Source organism: Phyllostomus discolor, chromosome 1 (assembly GCF_004126475.2).
Source record: "Phyllostomus discolor isolate MPI-MPIP mPhyDis1 chromosome 1, mPhyDis1.pri.v3, whole genome shotgun sequence".
Lineage (NCBI taxonomy): Eukaryota > Metazoa > Chordata > Mammalia > Chiroptera > Phyllostomidae > Phyllostomus > Phyllostomus discolor.
In genome coordinates this window covers 143,858,201-143,881,063 of record NC_040903.2, presented here as the reverse complement: position 1 = coordinate 143,881,063, position 22,863 = coordinate 143,858,201, and the positions used below count along the sequence as shown (strand labels likewise).

Sequence of the window (22,863 nt, the reverse complement as noted above, 5' to 3'; positions counted from 1 at the left end):
TTTCTTCCCAACCTACTGCTCCTCCAGTGTTTCCCTTTTCAATAACTGGCATAACTATCCGCCTAGTTGCCCACCCCAGAAACCTCGGCACCTTATCATCATCAGCAACCTCTGCCCTTATCCAGTCAGGATCCAAGTCTTAACCTGTTTCTTCATCCCCCAGATATGCCTCTAGTCCGAGACACCGTCATCACTTACTGGGATCATGGCAACTGCTTCATAGCTGGTTTCCTGCTTTCAGTCCTGCAAACCACTACGAGTAATCTTTTTAAAAATCCACAAATTCTAGAATCTAAGTCACAAATGTCACTCTCCTGCTTCAAATGCCTGAAGAGGTTTCTCATTGCCTTAGGACAGTGATTTTTGAACTTTTTTTAATCCCATGGCACACATAAACTAAGTACTAAAACTATGTGGCACACCAAAAAATGTATTTTTTGCCGACGTGACAAAAAATAGGTATAATTTTGATTAATTCACTCCAGATGGCTACTGTTGTGTTGGCTGCTGTCATTTTTTTGTTGTTGTCATTGCTGTTATTTAACAATCTATGGTAAAAGAGGTCAGTGCTCTGGACTAAATAGTCAGGTATTACATGTTTTAAAAATCCCTGCAGCACACTAGCATGCCACAGCACACTAGTTGAAAATCACAAGCCCACCAAACTCCTTAATATGGTTCTTGTGATAGATTATATTTCCCCAAGATGTCTCAACAATATCTCCCATCCCACATGCTTTTCATACAATGATACTTTGATACTCCATCAAAAGGTAAGGTCTGTGCTTCTTGAAACTGGATGATCTTCTGTGACTGTTTCAACCCCTAGAGTACAGCAGGAGTGACACCATATGACTTCACAAGCTAGGTCATAAAAGGCAATGCAGCTTCCACATGGCTTGCTGGGATACCTATTCTTGAGGCCTTCAGCTGCCAAGTAAACAGTCTGACTGCTCTGAGGCTACCATTCTGTGAAAAAGCTCAATGCAGTCCCAATGGAGAGACCATATGGAGAGGCCCTGACACAGCCTGAAGAGAAAAAGATGCCCAGCTAGTCACCACCTTCAGCACCCCAGTTCCAGCTCCTGCCACCACACCATGTGACAACAGCCACGTGAGACCCTGAGCCAGAACTGGCCCACTTATGCCTTCTCAAGTTCCTGAGCCACAGAAACCATGAAAGATAAGAATAAACTGGCTACTGTTCAAAGCCACTAAGTTTTCCATGATTTGTCTCACAGCAATAATAGCTAGAGGAGTTTATAAAGCCCTGAAAAGCCTCTCCTATGACCTCCATCTACCTCTGCAATCCAGCTCTCAACATTTCCTATCTTAGCCCTGGCTGGTATGGCTTAGTAGATTGACTGCCAGCCAGCCTGAGAACAGAAGGGTCGCTGGTTTGATTCCCAGTCAGGGCACATGTCTGGGTTACCAGCCAGGTCCCCAGTTGGGGGCGTCCAAGAGTCAACCAATCGATGTATCTCTTGCACATCAATGTTTCTCTCCCTCCCTTTCTCCCTCCCTTCTCCTCTCTAAAAATCAATAAATAACATTTGAAAATTTTGTTCCAATCTTAAACTCAACACTATAGCCTACCCTGAACCTCTTCCAGTGTCCTGAAGATGTCCTTCTTTCTTGGCTACAAGTTTTCATACATTCTGTCCTTGCTGCCTGAGATGTTCCTCTTCCCTCTCTACTCTTGGTTAATTTTCCTTCATCATTCAGGTGTCATGTTAAACTTCCTTATGGAGAGTTTATAAACTCCTAGACTAGTTCAGGTCCCCTCCTACAGCTCCTTACCCAAGAATCACAACACTCATCATAATCCATTGTAATCTTGTGTCGGGTTGCCTATCCTAGCCCCCCACAAGCATATACACTTGTGTACATACTGACACACTGACAGCCCATAAAAACAATAGTCAGTGCTAGTAAAATGGCAAGTGCTTCAGGAATATTTGCTGAATGCTCAGTCTCCAGCCCCATCTCTTTCCTGCACTCCAGATGGGCACATCTGCCTACTACCCTACAAATAAATCTCAAATTCAACATGATTGCATCCTCCCCGTTCTTGTAAATTGTGCCAGCACCTACCAGTTCCCAAAAACAGAAACCTCACTTCTTCATTCAAAGGATATGTATTGAGCTCCTCCCTTTGTTTCTTTGTTGGGGATACAATGGATCATAAGGCAGGCTCAGCCCCTATGGCACAGAACTCACAGGCTGCTGGATGTCATCTACCTCTTTCTTATACCAGACATCACAGTAAATGTCATTGGTTGTACTGACCGTATGTACCTTTTAAATCGCTCTCCCATCTGTCCTTCCCTGGAGACATCATCTCCTAAATAAGCTGCACCCCCACTGCCATTGCCCTAGTTCAGGCTTTTGTCGTTTCCTGCCTGGACTGCAACGGGCTTTCTAATCAGTGTTTCACCTCCAGCCTTGCTTCTTCTGTCAACCCCAGCTACTCAGAACCCTTCAATGGCTCCTCATGTGCCTTAAAATAAAATCTAAACCCCTAGGAAGGTTTGCCTCATGCTCCAGCCCCTTGGCTTCCTTTGTTTCCTCACATCCCACAATCCCTCACATCCCACAACCCTCCCTACACACCCTACACCCCATACTTTTTCTCACCTTCATGCCTTTATATTGCCCTTCCCTGTATCTAGAATGTACTTGCCCCTTCTTCATTCAATAGATATTTATTGAGTGCCTAACAGAAAACAGGCACTGTTCTAAGTGCCAGAGATTCAGCAGTGAGCAAAACACCTACTCTCATGATTAAAAAAAAAAAAAAAAAAAAAAAAACAGGATAGAAGACTTACAGCCACTTTTTTATGTAAAATTTCACTCTAAATAGGATAAGTCTCTGACAAGATAACATGTATGCAAACATATGAATGGAGTGAGGTAATAAGCTCTGAGGATATCTAGGGAAAGATCCTTCCCAGCAAAAGAGACACTCAGTAATCATTCCTGGTTACAAAACCCCTAAGGCAGGAACAAGCCAGGCAAGTTGAAGGAAAAGCAAAACAAACAGTGTAGCTGGAGAATAGAGGGTGAGGGTGAGATGTCTAAAGTGAGTCAAAGAAGTCAGACAAAGTGGGCCTTGAAGGTCATGCTAAGGGTGTGTTTCACCCACCCCTGATTCCTTTTTCCCCTCCAGTGTCAAGTGCAGAAATCATGTCCTGAATAGGCCACATGCCACCCCACTCCTAGCACTTACCATATACAATATGCTTGACTGTTTTTGAGGGTCTCTACCACACTATGAGCTCCCACCAAGCAGGGGCTCTACCTTTCAGCTCCATGTCTTATAGACCCCATCACCATCAGAAAATTATTTTTGAAGAGCCAAAACATTCTTCCTTCATTCTCATTCCATTTCCTGCAAGCAATTCCCTCATTCTTTTTTCCAGTGGCCACAGTATAAGGAAGGGGGTGCCATGAAAGTGAACGCATGCCTTCTGGTATTTAGAAATTACACCTGTCTGCCCACCATGCACATTCAGAAACATTGTCATTTATACACATCAGCCTCCCTTTTCGGTGAGACTCAGTTGATGAGAAAATGATCCACTCTGGGTGATGATGACCTGAGGAAGGCACTGCCCGTGGAGGAGCCACACGAGCGGCCCAGCAAAGCCCCAGATGCCCCCTCCACCCCATCACCACCTTCCCTATTCCAGATGGTGACCCTATCACCTCCCATCTGTCCAAGCTTCAATCCTTAGTATCACCTCAGGGAGGTCCCACACAGCCCCACAGCCAGAAGTCCTGGAAATCCCATCTTATAACTATTTCAGCATCAACCCCCTCATCTCACTTCCAAAGGCCACCCAGAGGGCAGGCCTTCACCACACTTCGTATGGACTCAGGTTTTAGCTCCCTAAACCTGTCTCCCTACCTTCTGCCCCTTTTCAAAAACACTCTCCACATGTCCAAGGGAGTTCTTCCAAGCAAATCTGATTTTACTTCCCCAATTAAAATCAATAGCTCCCCACTATTTTCAAAATAAAGTCTAGCCTGCTTAGGTACCATATAAAACCCTCCTTGAGCCAACCCTGGGCCATATTTCCAGTCTCTACCTTCTTCCCTGTCTCTTATTCCACATTCCAGCTCCACCAACTACCTGTAATCCTCTGAACAGTCTACCTTTTTGCATCTCCACACATTATTACATGCAGTCACCCCCATGAGAATGTCCTAGAACAGAGCTACATGTCTTTTCAAAATTCAGTTGAGACACTGTGATGTCTGTGACATCTTCCTGAGCTCTCCTCCCCATAAAAAGAAAGTTGTCCCACTTGCTCCTATAGTGCCTTCATCACCACACCTATTATCTTGCATAACAATTATTTGTTACTGTGTATGTCTCCCTCCTGGGATACTTCTTGGTTTTCTCCTTGAATGGTTATGGTTAAACAGAGATATTACTGCAGGTTGTATATGAGCAGAGTGTCCTCAGAGGTCTCAACATCTGACTTGTCCTGGGTGCTCATTAAATAATAACTGAAGGAAGGAACTCATGAATGAATCATATGTCCCTAAATTCTTACAATCTTCATTGTCCTTCAGAACCTTCTCCCAGATCTCCATGTGCCTCTGAAGTTATTAGAGATAGAAAAAAGTTCTATAAGCAGTGAAGAGATCTAGTAATTTTAAATATATAATTATTAATATGGTACATTTATGGTTTTCACTGAATCTGATTTCATTCTTGCAGTAACCTGGAAGTAAATAGTCACTGCACCTTGCCAAAGGCCATGGAGTTACTGAGTCCTACCTCAAACACAAATCTGGGGCACTTTTCACTCTACCAGAGTTGTCTCAAATATATGCCATGAATCCATGCAGCACAAAACTCTGTATTCTATTCACTGGGGAGCTCTGCAAACTAATCATAATTGTAGCTACTTTGCATGTATTCATACAAGAGTACATGTGCATTTATGTGTACATGGATATACAAGAGTTTGAGTCCGTCTCTATTCCCAAATTAAAAGCAGCAAATTAAAAAAGGGTGACTGATGGAGATGGGCACAGTGCCAGAATCAAGGAATGACAGCTGTCAGAGATGACACGGACCAAAACCAGAAAACAATAAAACCTGATGCACTGAAGTCAGGCCAACAGTCTGAGGCCACTGGGGAAGCCAACATTCATGCCCACCCCGCTGGCCTGGGAAGGCCCCATAATCATACAAGAGTCAAGATGTGCAGTGGTAACCCCAGGTCACCAAAAGAAATGTCAAGCTATTAAGGCAAGTAGAAATAGCATTGCTTTTAAAGAGATTTCAACAAAGATGGTTGAAATGAGAGAATTCTGGCATTTAAAGGGATGCATCCATCTTAGAAATTTTACTTAGATGGAATAAACCTTGCCTTACACAAAATATGTGACTATACCTACATCTGAGGGGACCCCAGTTAGTTTCACCAGTAAGTCAACCTACCAGATCATCTATAACAGTGTTAAGAATCTAGCCAAGCCCTGCCCAGTGTGGTTCAGTTGGTTGAGTGTTGTCCTGCAAACCAAAAGGTCATGGGTTCAATTCCCACTCAAGGCACATGCCTAGCTTTTGGGTTCAGTCCCCTGGGGCACGTACAAAAAGGCAACCAATTGGTGTTCCTCTCTAACACTGATGTTTCCCTCTCACATCAATGTTTCTCTCCCTGTTTTTCTCGCTCCCTTACCCTCTCTCTAAAAAATAAAATAAAATAAAACTAAACTAAAATTAAATTAAATTAAATTAAAACATAGATCTGTAAATAGAAAAGAATGTCACTGATAAGTCCTGGGGAAAAGCAAACTGTAGCATTATATATGAATATGATCCCATTTTTGTAAACCATAGAACAAAACTACATCCCTTGAAGGAGCAAAAAGAAAAGGACAAAGGGCACATGGACTGCTAATGATGCTTACTATGGGAGGTTGGGTGAAAGGTAAATCGGTAGGTTTTTTATACTTTGGTACTGTTCAAATTTTCACACAAAGCATACATTAATTTTTAATAAAATAAAAGCATTTGTAGGGTCATGCATTTCCTTCCACCTACTTCTTAACAGCCAACTAGACTCACATCCAGACCCCGCCCTGGCGCTCCACTCAGCACCTCCGGCCCCAGCCCCACTTACAGATGCAGGCAGCAGCCAGCAGGCGGCCAGCAGCATAGGGGGCGAAACAGCTCGGGAAGATGGGCTGCACCATGTAGTTGGCAAAGGTGATGGCGATGATGGCCTGGCTGGTAGGCTCAATGATGAGGAGAGAGGTCCAGAGTCGGATGAAGGCAAGCAGTCCCCCAAAGGCCTCGAGGATGTAGGCATAGCTGGCCCCAGACTTCTTAATGGTGGTGCCCAGTTCCGCATAACAAAGGGCCCCAAAGACGGAGAAGAGGCCCCCAACAGCCCAGATGACCAGGGAGAGGCCAAAGGAGGCACTGTACATGAGAACACCCTTGGGGGACACAAAGATGCCGGAGCCAATCATGTTCCCCACAATCAGGCACACGCCATTCAGCAGCGAGATCTCCTTCTTCAGCTTCACCTGCTCGGGCCCTGGGCAGGCCTCCCCTGCCAAAGGGGAGGCCTCCCCCATGTGCTGGGAGGCCACTTCATACTTAACGCCGTCAACCATGGTGGAGGAGAAAAAGAAAGACTTCACCAGCTTCCTGGCATTGCCCTCTAAGGAAGAATGATGAAGATAATATATATCAGATACTGGGCAGTACCATAGTACACTCCCCCATAGGGACCAGTATGGGCAACCCGCCCTGCCCACCACAGCTGAGACCTCTCTCTTGCCCCCCGCCTCCCATTCACCTTTTCTTCTGCTGGCTCCGGCTCATCAAAACAACCCCAACCTGAATTTTTAAGGAAAGGCATTCATTCCCCAGACAGGAAGCATCTGTCCCTCACCGTGCTGAGACTGGTGCTGCCTATGTGATTTACAAAATTAAAAACTGAAACCTGGTTCTACCTGAGCCTGCTGTGATAAGGGACAGGAATTAGGGCAGTCATCTGGCAGTTCCCAGATGTAACCAAAATAATTTGAGCCAGCATTTTTCAGCCTTACCCCAAAAAGTTCTGGCTCTGGCCAGTGTGGCTCAGTTGGTTGGTGTGTTGTCCCATAACCCAAAAGGTCATAGGTGCAATTCCCAGTCAGTGTACATGCCTAGGTTGTGGATTCAATTCCCAGTTGGGGAGCATAGGAGAAGCAGCCAATTGATGTTTCTCTCTCACATCAGTGTTTCTTTCCCTCTCTCTCCACCTCCCTTCCCCTCTCTCTAAAATCAATAAGCATGTCCTCAGATAAGGATAAAAAATAATAAGTCTGTCTTCCCTCCAATTCAGGTTCACCTGTCACCTGTACTGAGATGCCACCTGAGGAACCAACCTTGCAAGCACATAATCTGTGGGCTCTCCTCACAACACTGCTCTTTTCGCCCAAGGGTTCTATCTCTGGCAAACCTAAAGGCGTCAGTGATTTCTTGCTGGAAACCCACAACCATCACCCTGCTTACGCTTACATGAAGTGCTCAACCCTAGCAGAGCCCCAATGACCTCACCCCATCCTGAAGGAAGACAGGCTGTTGTCCTCTTTTCTTTGCTTTTCTTTTCCAAGAGACCTCTCCCAGTCCCTAGTATGCCAGATCCCCTGCCGTCAAATCCCTCACATCAGCATAGCTGCATCACCCAAACAGTATGAATGAGGGAAGGATGATCCCAATGTACAGCCCAAGGTAGAAATGACTAGAGTCAGCTGATGACCGATCCCCACACAGGAGCTGCAGCTGGAGATGCAGCACTGAAAGCCAAAGCCAAGAAAAAACTGAAGTGGGGCAGCTGATGCTGGCCCCCGCAAAGCAGGAGACAGCTGAGAGAAAAACGTGCAAGGCTGGCCGAGCAAGTAGGGAGGTACTAGGGCTAGGGCACTGGGGAGATGAAGTGGACACTGCACAGCAGCAAAGAGGGGTGGGGTCATGCGAGAGGGTGGGCTGAAGGAGAGAGAGGGAAGCACTCACTACCTGGCCAAAGGTGTGAGCAGGTTCCTGCAACAGCAGCAATGCCAGTGGAAGTCGGGAGCTGTGCTCTGACCACTCCTTCTTCTCAGCCAGCAGTGAAAGGAATGGCCAGGCAAGGGCATATGGATTTAAATCAAATCAAGAAGTCAAGGAGGGCTGAGGGCGGGGGAGAGGAGTATTAAGCAACTGTGTCTGGGTCCAAGGTTCACTGGTCCCTCACCTCTGCAAAAAGGGCAACTGGGAGCTCTGGGCTCAGCACTTTCTATGATAAGAAGTCACTCCCTCAGGAACCTCCTTTGACAGGAACCAGAAGAAAGGACTGTCAGCTGGGTGCAGCTCTGAAGCCCTGAGGAAACTGTCTGCTTGCAAATTGGCCCTGATGAGGACAGGGCTGGCTGAGAAACACTGCACAGCCCTAACTCCTAGCCCTCCGGGTCCCACCCTAGCCCACTTCTCTCGTTCCAAACCAGAAAGGTTGCACAATGTGACACAAAGGCTTGTCTCAAACTGAGATTAGAGGAAGTGTGAGTGCAGTCCCTGTGCCTCGTGAGTAGATCAGCTGTCCTAGAGTAGAACACTTCACACTTTCCCGCACAGAGTGAGGGGTGGCTGCCCCTAAACTCAGGCCATTACCCCAAGGCTGAGCCTCAAGCTACTTCCAAGGAAACAAGGTCAAGAAATTATACTCAAGCCTCTGGCTGCATCTGCCCCACCCTCCCACTTGTGCCCTTTCATCCTTAAGAAAATATACCAGGATCTTTGGGTAAGCATAACTCTTACAAACATCTTCCCCAAATACAAGTTTACTACAATCTCTTAAAAATATTAGGGGAAATAGGGTTTCAGTGAGCTACTTTGAACATACAGGCACAGAACAGAAAGAAAAAGTTGAGTATTTTTTGGAAATCATAGATTATTCTACCTTTATAGTCTACTTAAATCAGATATTTTGGGTCTCTTTAACCAAAAGAAATATATTCTATCCATTCTGAAATCCAAGTATCTGTTCTTTTTCACAACTTTTTAAAAACAGCCCTCTTTGGCTATTCTACAACCAGAGAATGATGATCTAAAAATCCCAGAGGTATTTGTCTTTACCCTACTCCCTCTCATCCTAGCCCCTGAAATTTTTTTTAAACCAAGAGAAAGATACAGATGTTAGCCTTCCCAGACATCATGTTCCTCCCAGGTCACCCTCACAAACGTCTGAAGTCTGTAGCTAAAAAAATAGATGCTATGGAGAGTAACTTTGAAGGGTGATCTAATTATAAATTCCTAACTGGGCAGGTTGTGATGGGTAGTCATGCCCCAGGCATATAACTTCTTTACTAAAAGGCTTATCTTTGACTTAAGCAAGCCCTGCTCACTGTTTCTGTACATCTAGGTTAACACACCTTTGACATGCCCCATCCTTCTAGTGTATGACTGAGACAGGATAGTAAGAAGCTGGGAAAATTCCTTGGCAAGTGGAACAGGGAAACTGAGACAGACAGCTGAACAAACTGGCCAAGCAATCTCAGCCAGACACAGAAGTTCGCCTCCCTAGAGATGACATCTAGGCTCCATTGTATTTCAGGTCCAGGCCCAGAAAAGCTGCAAAACCAGGTGGGTGACACCAGGATCAACTTCAACAACTAATGACCCTGTCCTGGCACTGACCAATCAGTAGAGACCACAACCCTGAAAGAGCATACCTGGAGAACTGATGAATATCTGCTGAAACCCTCCCTGAGACCTCCCCTGAGATTCCCACCCGCAAGAGAGAGATAAAAGCCTCAAGACAAAGGACCCAGCTCTCCCAGCTCCATGTAGCTCTCCTTCTGGGGAGCAGCCTATGGCCATGCCTTTTCCCCTCTTCTTCCCTCTCTTCTTCTGCCACAGGCACACATCTCCTAAACTTGTAAGGGTCCCCACAAGATCTACAACCAGAGGAGCAATGGGCAGAGGCAGCTTGTCCCAGGATAACCCCCAAACCTGTCCCCGAGGCCCCTTTTCTCTGACTTCCCAGTGAGCTCAGGCAGCCCAGTCCAGGCTCTCCTGTTGCTTCCTCTGTGCTAAGCCCTCCCTCGTTTTACTGTCTCCAGCTTTGATCAATGTGCCCTCAGAGTCACCTGGACTCGTGCTGTGAAATCTTTCCTACATGAAGTCAAGAACCCACACACTACAGCTGGCCTAGGCAGACCCGCTCAGCGGCAGGCGCCTGTCCGGTCACATGCCCACCTTCCCAGGGCCCTCCCTCTAATACATGACCACCCTCAAGAGAGCACATAAATTTACGCTGTAATCCGACCCCCCACCTTGCTTTTTCCAACCTTCCTGTAATCTTCCTTACATTCCCGCTTAATTTCAAATGCATAAAAGAAACTATAAAACTTATTCTCAGGAGCATTTGAGATCTTGTTCCCCCAGCATATGTTGTCAGTTTGGCTCAAATGAACTCTTACAAAAATTCTCTACAGGTTTGAACATTTCCTATGTCCACAAATCCATCCAGAGGAGATTGTCCTTTCCCCCAGGTGCCCCCTAAATTCCCCTATAATAATCATATCTGTCATTTACTGAGCACTTACTGGAGCCAGACACACTGCTAGGCACCTAAATGCCCTTCCTCATTTAATCCTCCCTGTAGCCCCTTGAGGCAGGCACTAAGTCCCATGCCAGGGTGCCAAACTAGTGAGGGCAGGCTAACCAACGGAGCCCACGCTCTTCACTGGCACTGCACTGCCTCCCAACACTCCTACCCCCTCCTATCTGCCCAGCCTCTAGGCCTTCTGCAGACAGGAAAACACTTCAGATGGCTTCCTAATGATTTACCCAGGAGAGGGTGTCATTAGATTAAAAAGAAATCCTCCGCCCTCCTTCAGCCTGAAGCCCAGACCCTCCAACAAAGCCCATCCACCTCCTTCCTGGCTGTTCCTCCCCTTTCTCATCTCTTTGCGGGCAAACACAAGCCCTCTTGGCAGCACTGCAACTGCCAGGGTGCCCACTTATAAAGCAAACAAGGCTCATGAAAATACATCATCGTGCCTGCCCTTTTAAGGCCCAATTCATTGGCACCAAGGGGTGGGCATGTGTCCTAATGGGACATTGAGAAAAGAAGAAGAAGAAATGAAGGAGGGACAAAGGAAGGAGAGAGAGTGTGAGGGCAAGTAGGGAGAGAGGTGTGTTGGGTTTGGTTCCTGCCTGATGTTATCTGAAAAGTCCTCTTGGAATCTTGAGACAGAACCCGCACTCCAGCAAACAGCACACCCTAGCGGCCTCACCAGGAATGCTAAGGGTAGAACCTCCTTCCTAGCCTAGCCTGCACTTGCCCACACAAACTGGACAGGAGTGGCTGTCCTTCACAAGAAAGAGAACCTCTCTTGTCAACCACCATCTAGCACCAGCACCATGGTCAGAAAGGCACCGTCTCTGGCAGCTCACTTTCCTCCCTGAGACCCTGGCTCACAGGGTAATGTTTCCATCAGTTAGGCAGCGTGGGACTGCCAGGACCTCTCCAAAAGGGCTCTTGTGCACCAGACTTTACAGAAGAATTTTGCAGAGTCTAGAACCCCACAAGACAGGGGTGCTGGTGTTCCCAATACCAGCACCCCTAGTCCTATCCCCCTGCCTAAAGTGCATTCAGGACCTAGAGGAGATTACAGGACAACGAGGAGATTACAGGACAACACACTCATCCAACAGCCTATGAGAGAAGTTTCAGATTCTCGGGCTCAGGGAACGCAGTCAGCAGGGCCCCCAGGACACAGTGTCTGGTGCAGGAGCCAGTGGGGCCCCTTGCCCTAGCTCCACCCATGAATGGCAACAGCAAAACACCCTTTCTCCAGAAACCCGCACACAGTTCAGGGTCTTGGCTCCTCAGTCAAGCTCAGGGAGCTAAATGTGAGCAGATTGTTTCTCCCCCAGAGACCCCTATCCTGCCTTCCTAGCTCCAACTGGCCTGTGTTGCCTCCCCTAACGACAGAAAGAGAAAACAAATACACTCTGGTACAGCTCGATTACCCCATCAGCCCAAGCTGGAATCTCAGCTCCTCCCTCCCCAGTTCTCTATTTGTTTTTCTATATTCCACTGTGGCTAGACAGTCCAAAAAGGAAAAAAGTGAAACAAGAAATTGTTTACTCCTGTGGCCAGGTGTTTCATTAATGTAGGGCTGAAGTCTCTGGGCGGAGGGCTCTGCCTCGGGAGGGTCAGCACTGGGGCCAGGAAACAAGAGGCTCTGAGACCCTCCATTCAGTCTGTCTTCAGGACTCTCACTCCATCCTCCTCCTGTACTTCCCCTCTCACCCACTGACCCCCGTCTCCCACCTCTTACCAGTCCCGTGACCTTTGGGCAGGTTCGAGGAGGAGGGGCTACCAGCACGCTGGGGGTCTGGGGAGGAAAAGGTGCTGGGAAGGGGCACCAGGGTATGGCTGGAGCTGCAGCAGCTGTTGACTCTGAGGAGCAGAAAAGGCAGAGGGTAATGGGACCGAAATGGAAAACAGGAAAACATATGTGTGACTCTGGCCGGGCTGCAGCAGCGGGGAGGGGCCAGAAGGACGGGCTGGAGCTGGGACCCACAGGACCTCAACGCCTGCCCGCCTCTAGGCTCCTCCTCTTCCCTAGCTCAGCAACCCGTCAGCACACCCCCCAGACCCCCGAACTTCCTTGTTGCCCAACACTTACTGAGTATTGAAGCTCTCCCGGTGACTTACACTGCCCTCATGCCCTAACTCCTCCCACTAATTCCGTTCCCCCTGCATCTCCCACTCTCGTACTATCATCAGTCCTGCTTAAGGCATAGAATCCATGGTTAGGGCCTTGGACCACTGTGGTCCCATCTCCAGAGTCTCAGTACCATTTCAGCCCCTATGTAAGTCAATCCATACCAAGAAATGTCACTTTGGGGGGTGCAGTTGAGTGCATACCTAAATGCTAAGCAAGCCTACTCACGATCAGGTCCCCAACTGGTTTAGGTGATGCATGTGTTGCCAAGGCTAGCCAAGGGGGCCCGAGCCAGCCCTGGCACAGGGCTAATGAGTTGGCATCACTTCAAACCAGGAGTATTTAAAAATGATGAATGTCTGTTTAATAAAAGTAGGGGAATATGATTTTCTGGGAATAAAAACTGTTAGCCTCATTCTTTCTACTCAAAATTAGAATTTATTACATGGATTCATTACATACAACTCTCTGAAGCAGGCAACTTCTTGGTAAGCATATTAAACCATTTAAAATGTAGATATGATATAAATCTCACTCAGGAAGTAGCACTTCACAGTGTAAGGTACATTCCCAAAATTCTAGCTGTGACTGCTGCCTTTAATCAACTAAAAGCTGGTCATAGGGCTAAACCATGCAACTTATACCTGTACTTGCACATTGCAAAATTATTTTGGAGACAGATGGTCCAGGTAAGCAGTCTTTAAGGATTTCTCAGTGGGTGGGAGCCAACTTACAATTCACAAAGAGACACAGACAGAAATCAGAGTTCACTGGTACCAAATGTCCGAATTACTCCAAGAATAATTTAGTGCCCTTTGAGACCCAGGCTGCTGCCCAGCTGGTCCACCCCTTAATCCTACTCTGGGGTCAGGTCCAAGCTGTAAATAAGGACCAGAAGTCTAAAACTGCCCCTCAGCTCTGACCCCTGGTCTCACTTCACTCCAGCCATATGGGCCTCCTTGCTGCTGCCACACAAGCATGCTCCAGGGAAAGAGCTTTGGCCATTGCTGTTCCCTCTGCCTACAACATTCTTCCCAGAGATGTTAATCCCTACACTCATTCCATTCAGGTCTGTGCTTAAACACCAACCTCTCCATCTCTTCACCATGTTTGACTTCTTCAAGGGCACTCATTACCACGCCAAATTTGGAGTTGTTGTCAGCTGCCCCACTAGAATGCAAGTATCACCAGAGCTTTATTTACCCCTATTCTCAGTAAGGGCACATGTGGACCGTAAAGAAATGTTTGCTGGAGGAGTGAACAACGCTGTCCCCCTAGACTGATTTGCCAGCTGGCTGGGCTCCGGGAATGTCCTTGTAGTCGCCCTTCAGACCTACCTCTACAGCTGCAGCTGTTGCTGCTCTGGTCCTAAGCAAGGAGTCTTTAGAAATATGTATTCTTTCTTATAGTAATTCTTTTTTATAGTAATGGGTTTAATGGAAAGAGAAAGTATAATGTTCAGGTTTACTGGGAGGCCTAGAATAGTCTGAATGGACTTTTTGTTTTATTAATGGGAAAGCAAAAACAAAAAAGCCCCTCATCTAACGCGCTTTCCCGGATCCGGAAAGCTCTCAGTGCTCCGTCCCACCGCCCAGGCTCAGAAGACACTTCTGGATGCAGCGAGAGAAAAGTGAGACGGTCTCGAAGAGGCGAAAGGGCGGAGGAGAAGGCAGAGAACGGCGAGCGCTCAGGTTCTCAGCGTGAACCCTCCCCAGACGCCGCTCCCCGCGCCCTCAGCGCTCTCGCCCCTTCCCGGCGACCCTGGCCCCTAATCCGCACCCCCCGCCCGGCCGGTTCGCCAGGGTTCACCTTCGCCCCTTCCTCCCACTCTCCCCACCCAGCCTCACTTTCCGGGCCGGGGCCTTCACGTCGTTCCCGCCTTCTCTCTTTAGTTCCCTCTTCCTCTCGGCCAGGTTCCGAGTCTGCGGCCCTAAGATCTCGCCTTTCCAAACCCTGAACCTGCCGCTCCCCGCCCTCAGAGCCCATCTCCACAGTGCGGTCGCCCTTGCTCTCCGGGTCTGGCTGCGGGGGCCCAACCGGTTCGGGCCTTGGGGGGCCAGGACCCCGCTCCACCCGGCGTCCCTTCAGGTCCCTCCCCCTGGCCAAGTAGCTCTAGCCCCTCGCGGGCTCCAGAAAGCGTTAGAGGGGCTTGTGGTGGGTGTAGGCAAAGGGCACAGAGGACCGAGAACCCAGAAACCTCGCAACCCGCTCCTCTGCCTTCTCCTGGCTCAGGCGCCGCTGCGCCGCCTCTGGGAATGAAAATGACCGCGGCTGCCCTCCGACGCGTCCTCCGCCCCGGCAACGCTCAGCTTCCTCTTCCCTCCCTCCCAATGCGGCTCGAGCTGGCGGCCCGACGGGGTCTGGCACCCCGGCCCGCCTCCAGCTGCGAGACGCTCGGCTGAAATTCGGAGGGGTTTAGGACTGCAAAATTCTGTGGGGGAGGGCAGCAGGAGCAGCCCGCTTGGAGCTGGGGGAGGGGTCTCCCGGAAGGGCGTCTCCTCCCCGGAGGTTCTCAACTCCCCGCCCCCTCGGGGGAGCTGTTGCATCATTTTCGAGATCCCAAATTAAGGCAAGTGGTCTCCTCTAGGCCAGAAAGGTGTCGTTCAGGGGGGCCGTCGCCAGGAGGCAGCACTTAACAAAAAATGCCCTGGCTGGGGGTGCCTGGGAGGTTGGAGGCACCAAAGCACCTTTCACCTGAAGAGTCTTAGAGGCAGCGTCAACCCAACAGTAAAGGAATTTGCTGGGCTTGTTAAAAAAAAAAGGGGGGGGGGGGATCTGTAAATGCTTCATCCTGTTTTAAGGCTAAAAGATAACTTGTAAATCATATAGTATGTATGTAAAACCATACATTTCCTTTTTATATACCTTTTGGTCAGTCTCCCTTTGGCATTTTATAAAGCCAATGTTACCACTCTGCAGAGATTCACAGAGAGCCACCGACCTTCAAGACCAGTGTGGTGGAAAGCCACAGCTTAAGAGATTTCAAAGTTGTGCAAAAAAAAAAACCCCAAAAACCCCATACAAGAAAACGGTGTGGCCCAAGGTCATATTGATTTAGCAGAGATTTGACAGCCACGAGATAAGAAGAGGAATACGTTACAATAATTATGTAGATAATAAGAAAATAATATTCGAAGCAATGCACTGTGTGAGTGGGTGGTTTATAGCCATCAGTGCTCACACTTCTCACTGGGTGTGACAGTGATTTGATCTTTAGCTGTCGTAAGATGGAAGATAATGAAGGAATGTGAAATAAGACACTTCCCAAATTTTAGAATTTGGTCACAAGTATGCAAAAGGGGGAAGAGGAAGCAAAATGAGGTGGCGCTGGCAGGAGTCAGCTTCACTTATGCTCTCTCCAGCCTCATCATTAATCATCCCAACTGTTAAGAAAGCACCTAACCTCCCAGAGCAAAGCAGTTGTACAAAAGTTACTGTATACAAACCGAGCAGAAGGATATTTAAATAAACATGTTGGACAAAAAAAAAAAAACATGCGTGGATAACAAAATGTTAAAGCCAGCCCTGGCTGGTGCAGCTCAGTAAATTGAGCGCTGGCCTGTCAGGATTCCCAGTCGGGGCGCCTGCCTGGGTTGCAGGCCAGGTCCTCAGCAGGGGGCGTGCGAGAGGCAACCACACATTGATGTTTCCCTCCCTCTCTTTTTCCCTCCCTTCCCCTCTGTTCAGAAATAAATAAAATCTTTAAAGGAAATGTTAAAACCAAATACAGGCCATTATGCCCTTGAGGGACAAAAGTGTTAAAGAGAGGGGAGACATGGAGCTCAGATTCCTGATGCTTCCCTTGCTCTTAATTCCAGCCTTTGCCAGATGAACTCCAGAAGTAGAAAGACATCTAGTTTGGGATGCTGAAACCACTTTCCTGTGGCTTATGAGTCTGATGAAGTCATCGAGGAGAGCTTTCCAAGTGCCAAACCCCTCCCTTGCACGTGTTCCATGAGGTCCCTGAGAATGCTGATGATGTTAGCTGTCAGCACTAGTGTTCTGTCTCTCTCTCAAAATCCTAACCCATATTTCCTGCTATTTGCAGCCCCATGGATTGCCCCCTGCCACATCAAAATAACCACGTCAAAGGCTGAACTTGTCTTCTTTCCCAAGACCTTTCCCCTCCCAGATTTCCCGGTTTTCATGGTCAAACTTCCCATCTTGCCCCAAAGTTCTCCAGCTGTAGCTCCTTGACTCCCACAGCTATTCAATTATTACATGTGTTCACTTCTGCAGGTAGAGTTCATATTGTCCACATTATTTGTGCACCTTAATGTATGTTCTTTTTTTTAAGATTTTATTTATTTACTTTCAGAGAGAAGGGAAGAGAGGAAGAAAGAGAGGGAGAGAAACAGCAATGTGCAGGAGTTACATGGATTAGTTGCCTCTTGTACTCCCTCAACCAGGGACCCAGCCCACAACCCAGGCATGTGCCCTGACTGGGAACCAAAACCAGCAACCTTTGATTCACAGACAAGCACTCATTCCACTGAGCCACAGCAGTCAGGACACATGTTCCCTTTTTTATGAATATGCAGATCCCTGGTGTCCCCTTCTGTGTTACTACTAGAATAAAGGAATGTTGCTGGTTCAGTTCTATAAACACTGTAAAGATGGAGCATTGGGCCCTGACTAGTGTGGCTCAGTGGGTTGGGACTCGTCTCATAAACCCACAAACCTAAAGGTCACCACCGGTTCAATTCCCAGTAGGTTGGGGAAAATACCTGAGTTGTAGGCCAGGTTCTTGGTCCCGGTTTGGGGGCATGCAAGAGGCAACTGATCAATGTTTCTCTTCCTTTCTCCCTCTTTTCCCCTCTCTCTAGAACTAAATATAATCTTTTTTAAAAAAATAAAAAGACATAGCATTGGTGGTAGTGTCATCTTTCCTGCCAATCTTGAATATTGACACTGAGGTTATTTTTCCAACCCTTGGCTTCTACTGCTACTTGATTCCCCAAGTGTAAACTATGTAATGGGATTCCAGTTCTGTCGGCCTCAGCTGTCCATCTCAGAACCAGCCAAAGGCACATGGAGCCCAGCTTGAGAAAGGTGTCACTCAGTGCTTATTATAACTATAAAACAATAAATCCACAGCCACATTTGGGTTCAATTTCTTGATCTCTGAAAACTACAAGCAATCTATACAATGACTGCCTCCTGGACTGTCTCATCTACTTTACAGGTTTATTATGAAAATTTTATGAAATCATTCATACAGAAGTGTTTTTGGTAAGTGAAAATGAAGCATATGAATGTAAGATGATAATAGTACTCTATTGTCTTATTTCCCTTGCTTAGTTTTTTGGGTCCATCTGTTGGTTTATAGTTAAGTTTTTCTTTTGAAAAAAATTTTATTGTATTTTTCCATTACCATTTAACCCCCTATAATCCCCTCCCCACTGCAATCACCACACTGTTGTCTACATATGAGTACTTTTTCCTCCATCCCTCCGCCCCTCCATGACTACCCACCAAGTTTCTTTTGTTCCCATTCCTTCTTCTGGTTTGGTCCTAGCCTCTACCATTCTTATTGTTATCAAAATAACTTCTTTTACTTCTTAAACTAGGATCCACCCTTCCCCTCTTTCAAAGCACAGCTCAGAGGCACCTCCTGTGGAAAAACTTCCCAGTCTTGCAGAAGGAAATGATAAACTTCAAATAAGCCATTACACTATACCTTCAGGTTCCCTCTGTCAGCACGTGTTTAAGTGTCTAGCCTAGCACATAGTAATCGGCACTTTTGTAGGAGCTTCACCATTTGTAAGCACTTTCACTTACATGATCATCCTGAAAATGTTTGCGCAAATGTTATATATTACGCTTCTGTTTTAAAAAAAAGATTTTATTTAGTTTTAGAGAGAGGAGAAGGGAGGAAAAAAGACAGGGAGAGAAACATCAATGTGTAGTTGCCTCTCGTGCACCTGCAACCCAGAACCCAGAACCTGGCCCACAACCCAGGCACATGCCCGGACTGGGAATCGAACCACCAGCCTTGAGGTTCACAGGCCAGCGCCCATCCCCCTGAGCCACACCAGCTAGGGCTATTAAGCTTTTTTTAATGAAGAAATTAAGGACAAATGACTTACTCAAAGCAAGTAAATGATTAAAAAAGAGGAAGGAATCACAGATGTGGATTCGCCACTTACTAATATCTACCTCACAAAGTTGTTGCCAAGATTATATTCTTTGGCAATGGATGGTGGTAGCTCTTACAAAAATGGAATCAGATCTTAGCTTTCCCAGCCTATTCTAGGTCAAGTTTCCTTATATGCTCACAAGCATCACATACTTCCCTTCCTTATCTCAGCTGTAATGTTACAGTAATGTGTGATTATTTGCTGTCTTCTCTCTCTAGACTGGGAGCTCTATCAGACTAATGTCTATCTTGCTCCCTACAGTCTCCTAGACTTAATACAGTGCTCGTCACATAGCTCTCCAATTTTGTTGGATAAATGAGTGAGAAATGAAACCCAAACTTTCTGATTCTTTAGGTTTGACTCTTGGGCTGGGAAAAATGTTACAGGAATAGGGAGAATATAGAATGCGGTGATGTGTATGTTACTCTGCTGAGATAAAAGATAAATTTCAAAGGACTAGAGACTGCTGCAGGAAACTCGTAGAAACAGTTCAGAACGGTTCAGTCTGGGGGGACACCTCCACTGAGGATGTAACCACCAATAAGGATGTATACGATGAAATACCGTTCCGGTCCAAAAACCAAGCCGCAGTTTTGTCCCTCTCTTCCGTACAATAACCCAAGATGGCAGGGCCCGTGATTCAAAACCAGATTCAGGATGGCGGCCTCCTGCTTCCCCTGCAGCGTCGCGTGGCCCCTGAAGCCACGCCCACTTCCGGTTCCTCGGCCACAGCATGGCTGCGTTAGGTAGTCTGCTCTCTAGTAAGTGGATGTAGGGTACCTAGGCTCGGGAGCCGGTGGAGGCGGGCGTGGGACCCGTGAGCTGGCAGCACGGACTCTCTCCCAACTCTGCCCCGTTTTCCCAGCAGGTGTCCGGAGGCTGCACTGCAGCGCAGCGGCTCGGGCGGGCAGCCAGTGGAGACTCCAGTGAGTGCCGGTTTAGGGAAGCGGGGAGTCCAGAAGCTTTAATGAGTCCTAACCCGACTGTTTTTATCCACCCAGGCAGGGCCTAGCTGCCAACCCCTCCGGCTACGGGCCCCTTACGGAGCTCCCAGACTGGTCTTACGCGGGTGAGCGCTGACCTGACAGTTAACCCTACTTAGGAGAGTTTCACTCTGAGGGAACGCGCCTGAACAGAGCAGGGTTGTGGGACTGTGTCTGGGTAAACAATCTATTGAACTTTATAGGGGGAAGAAACCCTAGTTTATTTTGTAAATTAAACTACTCCTGTGGAAAATAAAGGTAGACAGGATCTTTTGGCTTGTGCAGATAAGCAGAAGACAGTTGGGACTTGGGGCGGCCCCCGGGGGAGGTAGTGAAAAGACACTACGTTTCTCAAAGTGAGACGTAGTTCTAAGCAAGTTAGGAAGAACTGCCTATCTGTGTGATGAGTGCATTATTGAGAATTTGGTACCGAGTTCAGGGAGAGGTTCTTGAAAGGCTGCCTAAATGAGCATCTCAGAGAGAGGAGTCCTATTGGATTTTACAGAAGTATAATCTTGCTTTATCAGATATTTAGTGTCTGAGGAGGATGATGCAGGTCTTTTCTATTTGTTATTTACTGTAGGAAGCCTAGGAGCTCCTTGAAGTAGTATGGAATATCAGAAAGACTCTGGAATTGATTCTTAATCCAGGTTTCTCTACTTGCTAACTTTGTGGGTCTTGGACAAGTTACATAATTGTTTACCTCAGTTTCCACATCTGTAAAAGAACGCCTATCTCATATGGTTCTTGTAAAGATACAATGAAATGACAAATGTACACCTGCATACTATTGGCTCCCTTGATTAATAAATAATATCCCTTATCTGTCTTGCCTTCAAACTTTTGGACACAGTTTCACTCTATTTGTTTCTTTGTTGAAAATGCCCTTTCTGTTCAACTCCTTTATAAGCTATCTGAGATACTGCATTCTCTTAGCAAATCTGCAGGTATTTATGAAATTTTTGTTCTGTGCACATGTGCCTACACTACAGTGAAAGCTTAGTGACACAGTCCCTGGTCGCAAAAGACAAAATCTAGCTGGGGAAATGAAGCATGGACATTTTGAAAATTAAATAATACTCCACTGCTCTGCTAGTTTCCAAAAGGACTTGAGATGACTGAATAAGGTTAAAAACAATAGTACAATAAATGTCCCAAGGCAAATAGATGAATATTAAGTGATTGATACGTGCTTCTTTCATAAGAGAGTTGAAGAGGTTAGAGAAGGTTTCTGGGACAGGTAGGGCTTGAGGTGGGCCTAAGGATGAGAATTTGGCTGGAAGGAAAGGCAAGAAATGTTTTGCTCAGTATGGAGTGAGATGGACTTTGGCAAAGACTCACGGTGAGTAGTAGCACAGTGGTCAGTGTGCTTGAGTGGAGTGTTTCTGAAGGCAACACAGGCAATTCAGCATTGCAAAGAACCTTGAATTCCAGGCTAATGGGGGGGTAAGCGAAATGGAGTAGGAACGTGACTGGAGCTTATTCTTGGTGGTTCTGACATACTTAACCCTCAAAAGTGAGGGGCACGTTTTAGTAGAACTTTACAGTGGGTGTATCAGTTCCTCCCTCATTCCTGTCAGTGCTTTCACAAAGTACTACAGGCCATGCCTAATATTTGCCTTTTCTCTCACTTCTATCTGCAGATGGCCGCCCTGCTCCTCCAATGAAAGGCCAGCTTCGAAGAAAAGCCCAAAGGGAGAAGTTTGCAGTGAGTGGCTAAAGCCCCAGCCAGGGCAAGCTGCATGTAATATGAAGGAGAAAGTTTAAATCATAATTTGTCTTGAGCTGTGTTGACACCTAATTTAACACGTACCCCTCACACTAAAGTTTTAATAGTACTGTGAGAAGGGAGGAATAGAGTGGGGTACTCCTAGGGCAGGAACCAGTAGTAAGACATTCTGCCACACATTTTACCATCTTCCTGGTGCTTCCCGACAGGGAACCTGGCCCCACCCCTTCCCCAGTCAGCAGTGTCATTTTCCAGCTGAAACCTCTGACTTTGATCTGTGAGTGGAAGGATATATGGTGCGGAGCTCAAGCCCCAGATGTTACCCACACTGTTTTCCTGTCTGTTTCAGAGACGAGTTGTACTGCTGTCACAGGAAATGGATGCTGGATTACAAGCATGGCAGCTCAGGCAGCAGGAGAAGTTGCAGGAAGAAGAAAGGAAGCAGAAAAATGCTCTTAAACCTAAAGGGGCTTCTCTGCAGAGCCCACTACCAAGTCAATAAAAAGCAACTATCTCCCTTTCCCAGCCTCTCTCTGGCTTTCTTGCCTGGCACATTCATGCCTCATCCCAACCATCTTTTAATTCCCCACCCATCTTCAAAGCAAAAGAGCTTGAATGCCACATAGAACAGGTTATAAGAGCACTCCTGCAATGGTTGGTTCAATGCCCTAACCCCTGCTCCCTTCCAGTTCAGGGGTAGCTTGCTCCAAAGTACTTAACCCCTTTGCTGGTCATAGGACTGGCCCAACTATGGGCAGTTACTGCTTTGCAAACATGAAGAAGGGGCAGCAGTTTCCTTCATCTTTGGCCTTCAAGACTTGGAAAGCCAATATATGGCTCAGTCTGCATGCAGTTACACATTTTAATAAACATTTTGATGAAATGTTTAGATCTTGATGAAAAAGATCTTAAGCTGAGGTCCATTTCTTCACAAGCAACTGGTATCATTTCTAAAGCAGACACGAGGCCCAAGAGGATACGTTCACTGGGAAGGCTGATATGGGAAGAACCAGACTTGGGTGTTGCATGTTCTAAAGATTTTGATCTTGAGGTTTCCATGGTTCTGATTGAATTCCAGAGGTTGGTTAGAGAGAGGGCCGCCCTCCTAGGGAGGTACTCAACCCCCAAACAGTCCCTGTGGAATTGGTATCCCTGACATACCTCCCACAGACCCATTAGCTGGCCCCCAAGACCAGGGAAACCTTTAGTTTGTTTTTTGTTAAAATTTTATTTATTTTAGACGGGAAAGGAAGGGAGAAAGAAGGAGAGAAACATCAGT

General features: G+C 47.0%; 2 protein-coding genes across 7 annotated transcripts in view; one reads left to right on the top strand and one right to left on the bottom strand.

Moving 5' to 3' along the window:
• Positions 1-12,519, bottom strand: part of SLC7A7 (solute carrier family 7 member 7) — a 31,556-nt gene extending 19,037 nt beyond the window's left edge. The window contains exons 1-2 of one of the 3 annotated variants that reach the window (XM_028507509.2): positions 12,343-12,519; positions 6,144-6,689 (exon numbers count right to left, since the gene is read on the bottom strand). In XM_028507509.2, the coding sequence (XP_028363310.2) occupies positions 6,144-6,642 (499 nt within the window). In that variant the 5' untranslated portion in view covers positions 6,643-6,689; positions 12,343-12,519. Of the gene's footprint in view, positions 1-6,143; positions 6,690-7,364; positions 7,384-8,032; positions 8,195-12,342 lie in introns of those variants that run through there. The other 2 variants (XM_036030381.1, XM_036030390.1) reach the window with 2 other exon arrangements.
• Positions 12,520-19,549: 7,030 nt separating this feature from the next.
• Positions 19,550-22,467, top strand: MRPL52 (mitochondrial ribosomal protein L52). 4 transcript variants are annotated; one of them, XM_028506786.2, is made up of 5 exons: positions 19,555-19,633; positions 19,738-19,798; positions 19,874-19,941; positions 21,499-21,563; positions 21,934-22,467. In XM_028506786.2, exons 1-5 carry the CDS (start codon positions 19,606-19,608, stop codon positions 22,084-22,086), a joined length of 375 nt encoding a protein of 124 aa, XP_028362587.1. In that variant the 5' UTR covers positions 19,555-19,605; the 3' UTR covers positions 22,087-22,467. The 4 variants fall into 4 exon arrangements, with proteins under 4 accessions (XP_028362590.1, XP_028362587.1, XP_028362589.1 ...); XM_028506788.2 differs by having other exon boundaries at positions 19,559-19,633; positions 19,741-19,798; positions 21,499-21,570; positions 21,934-22,043; XM_028506787.2 differs by having other exon boundaries at positions 19,569-19,633; positions 19,741-19,798.
• Positions 22,468-22,863: the final 396 nt, after the last annotated feature.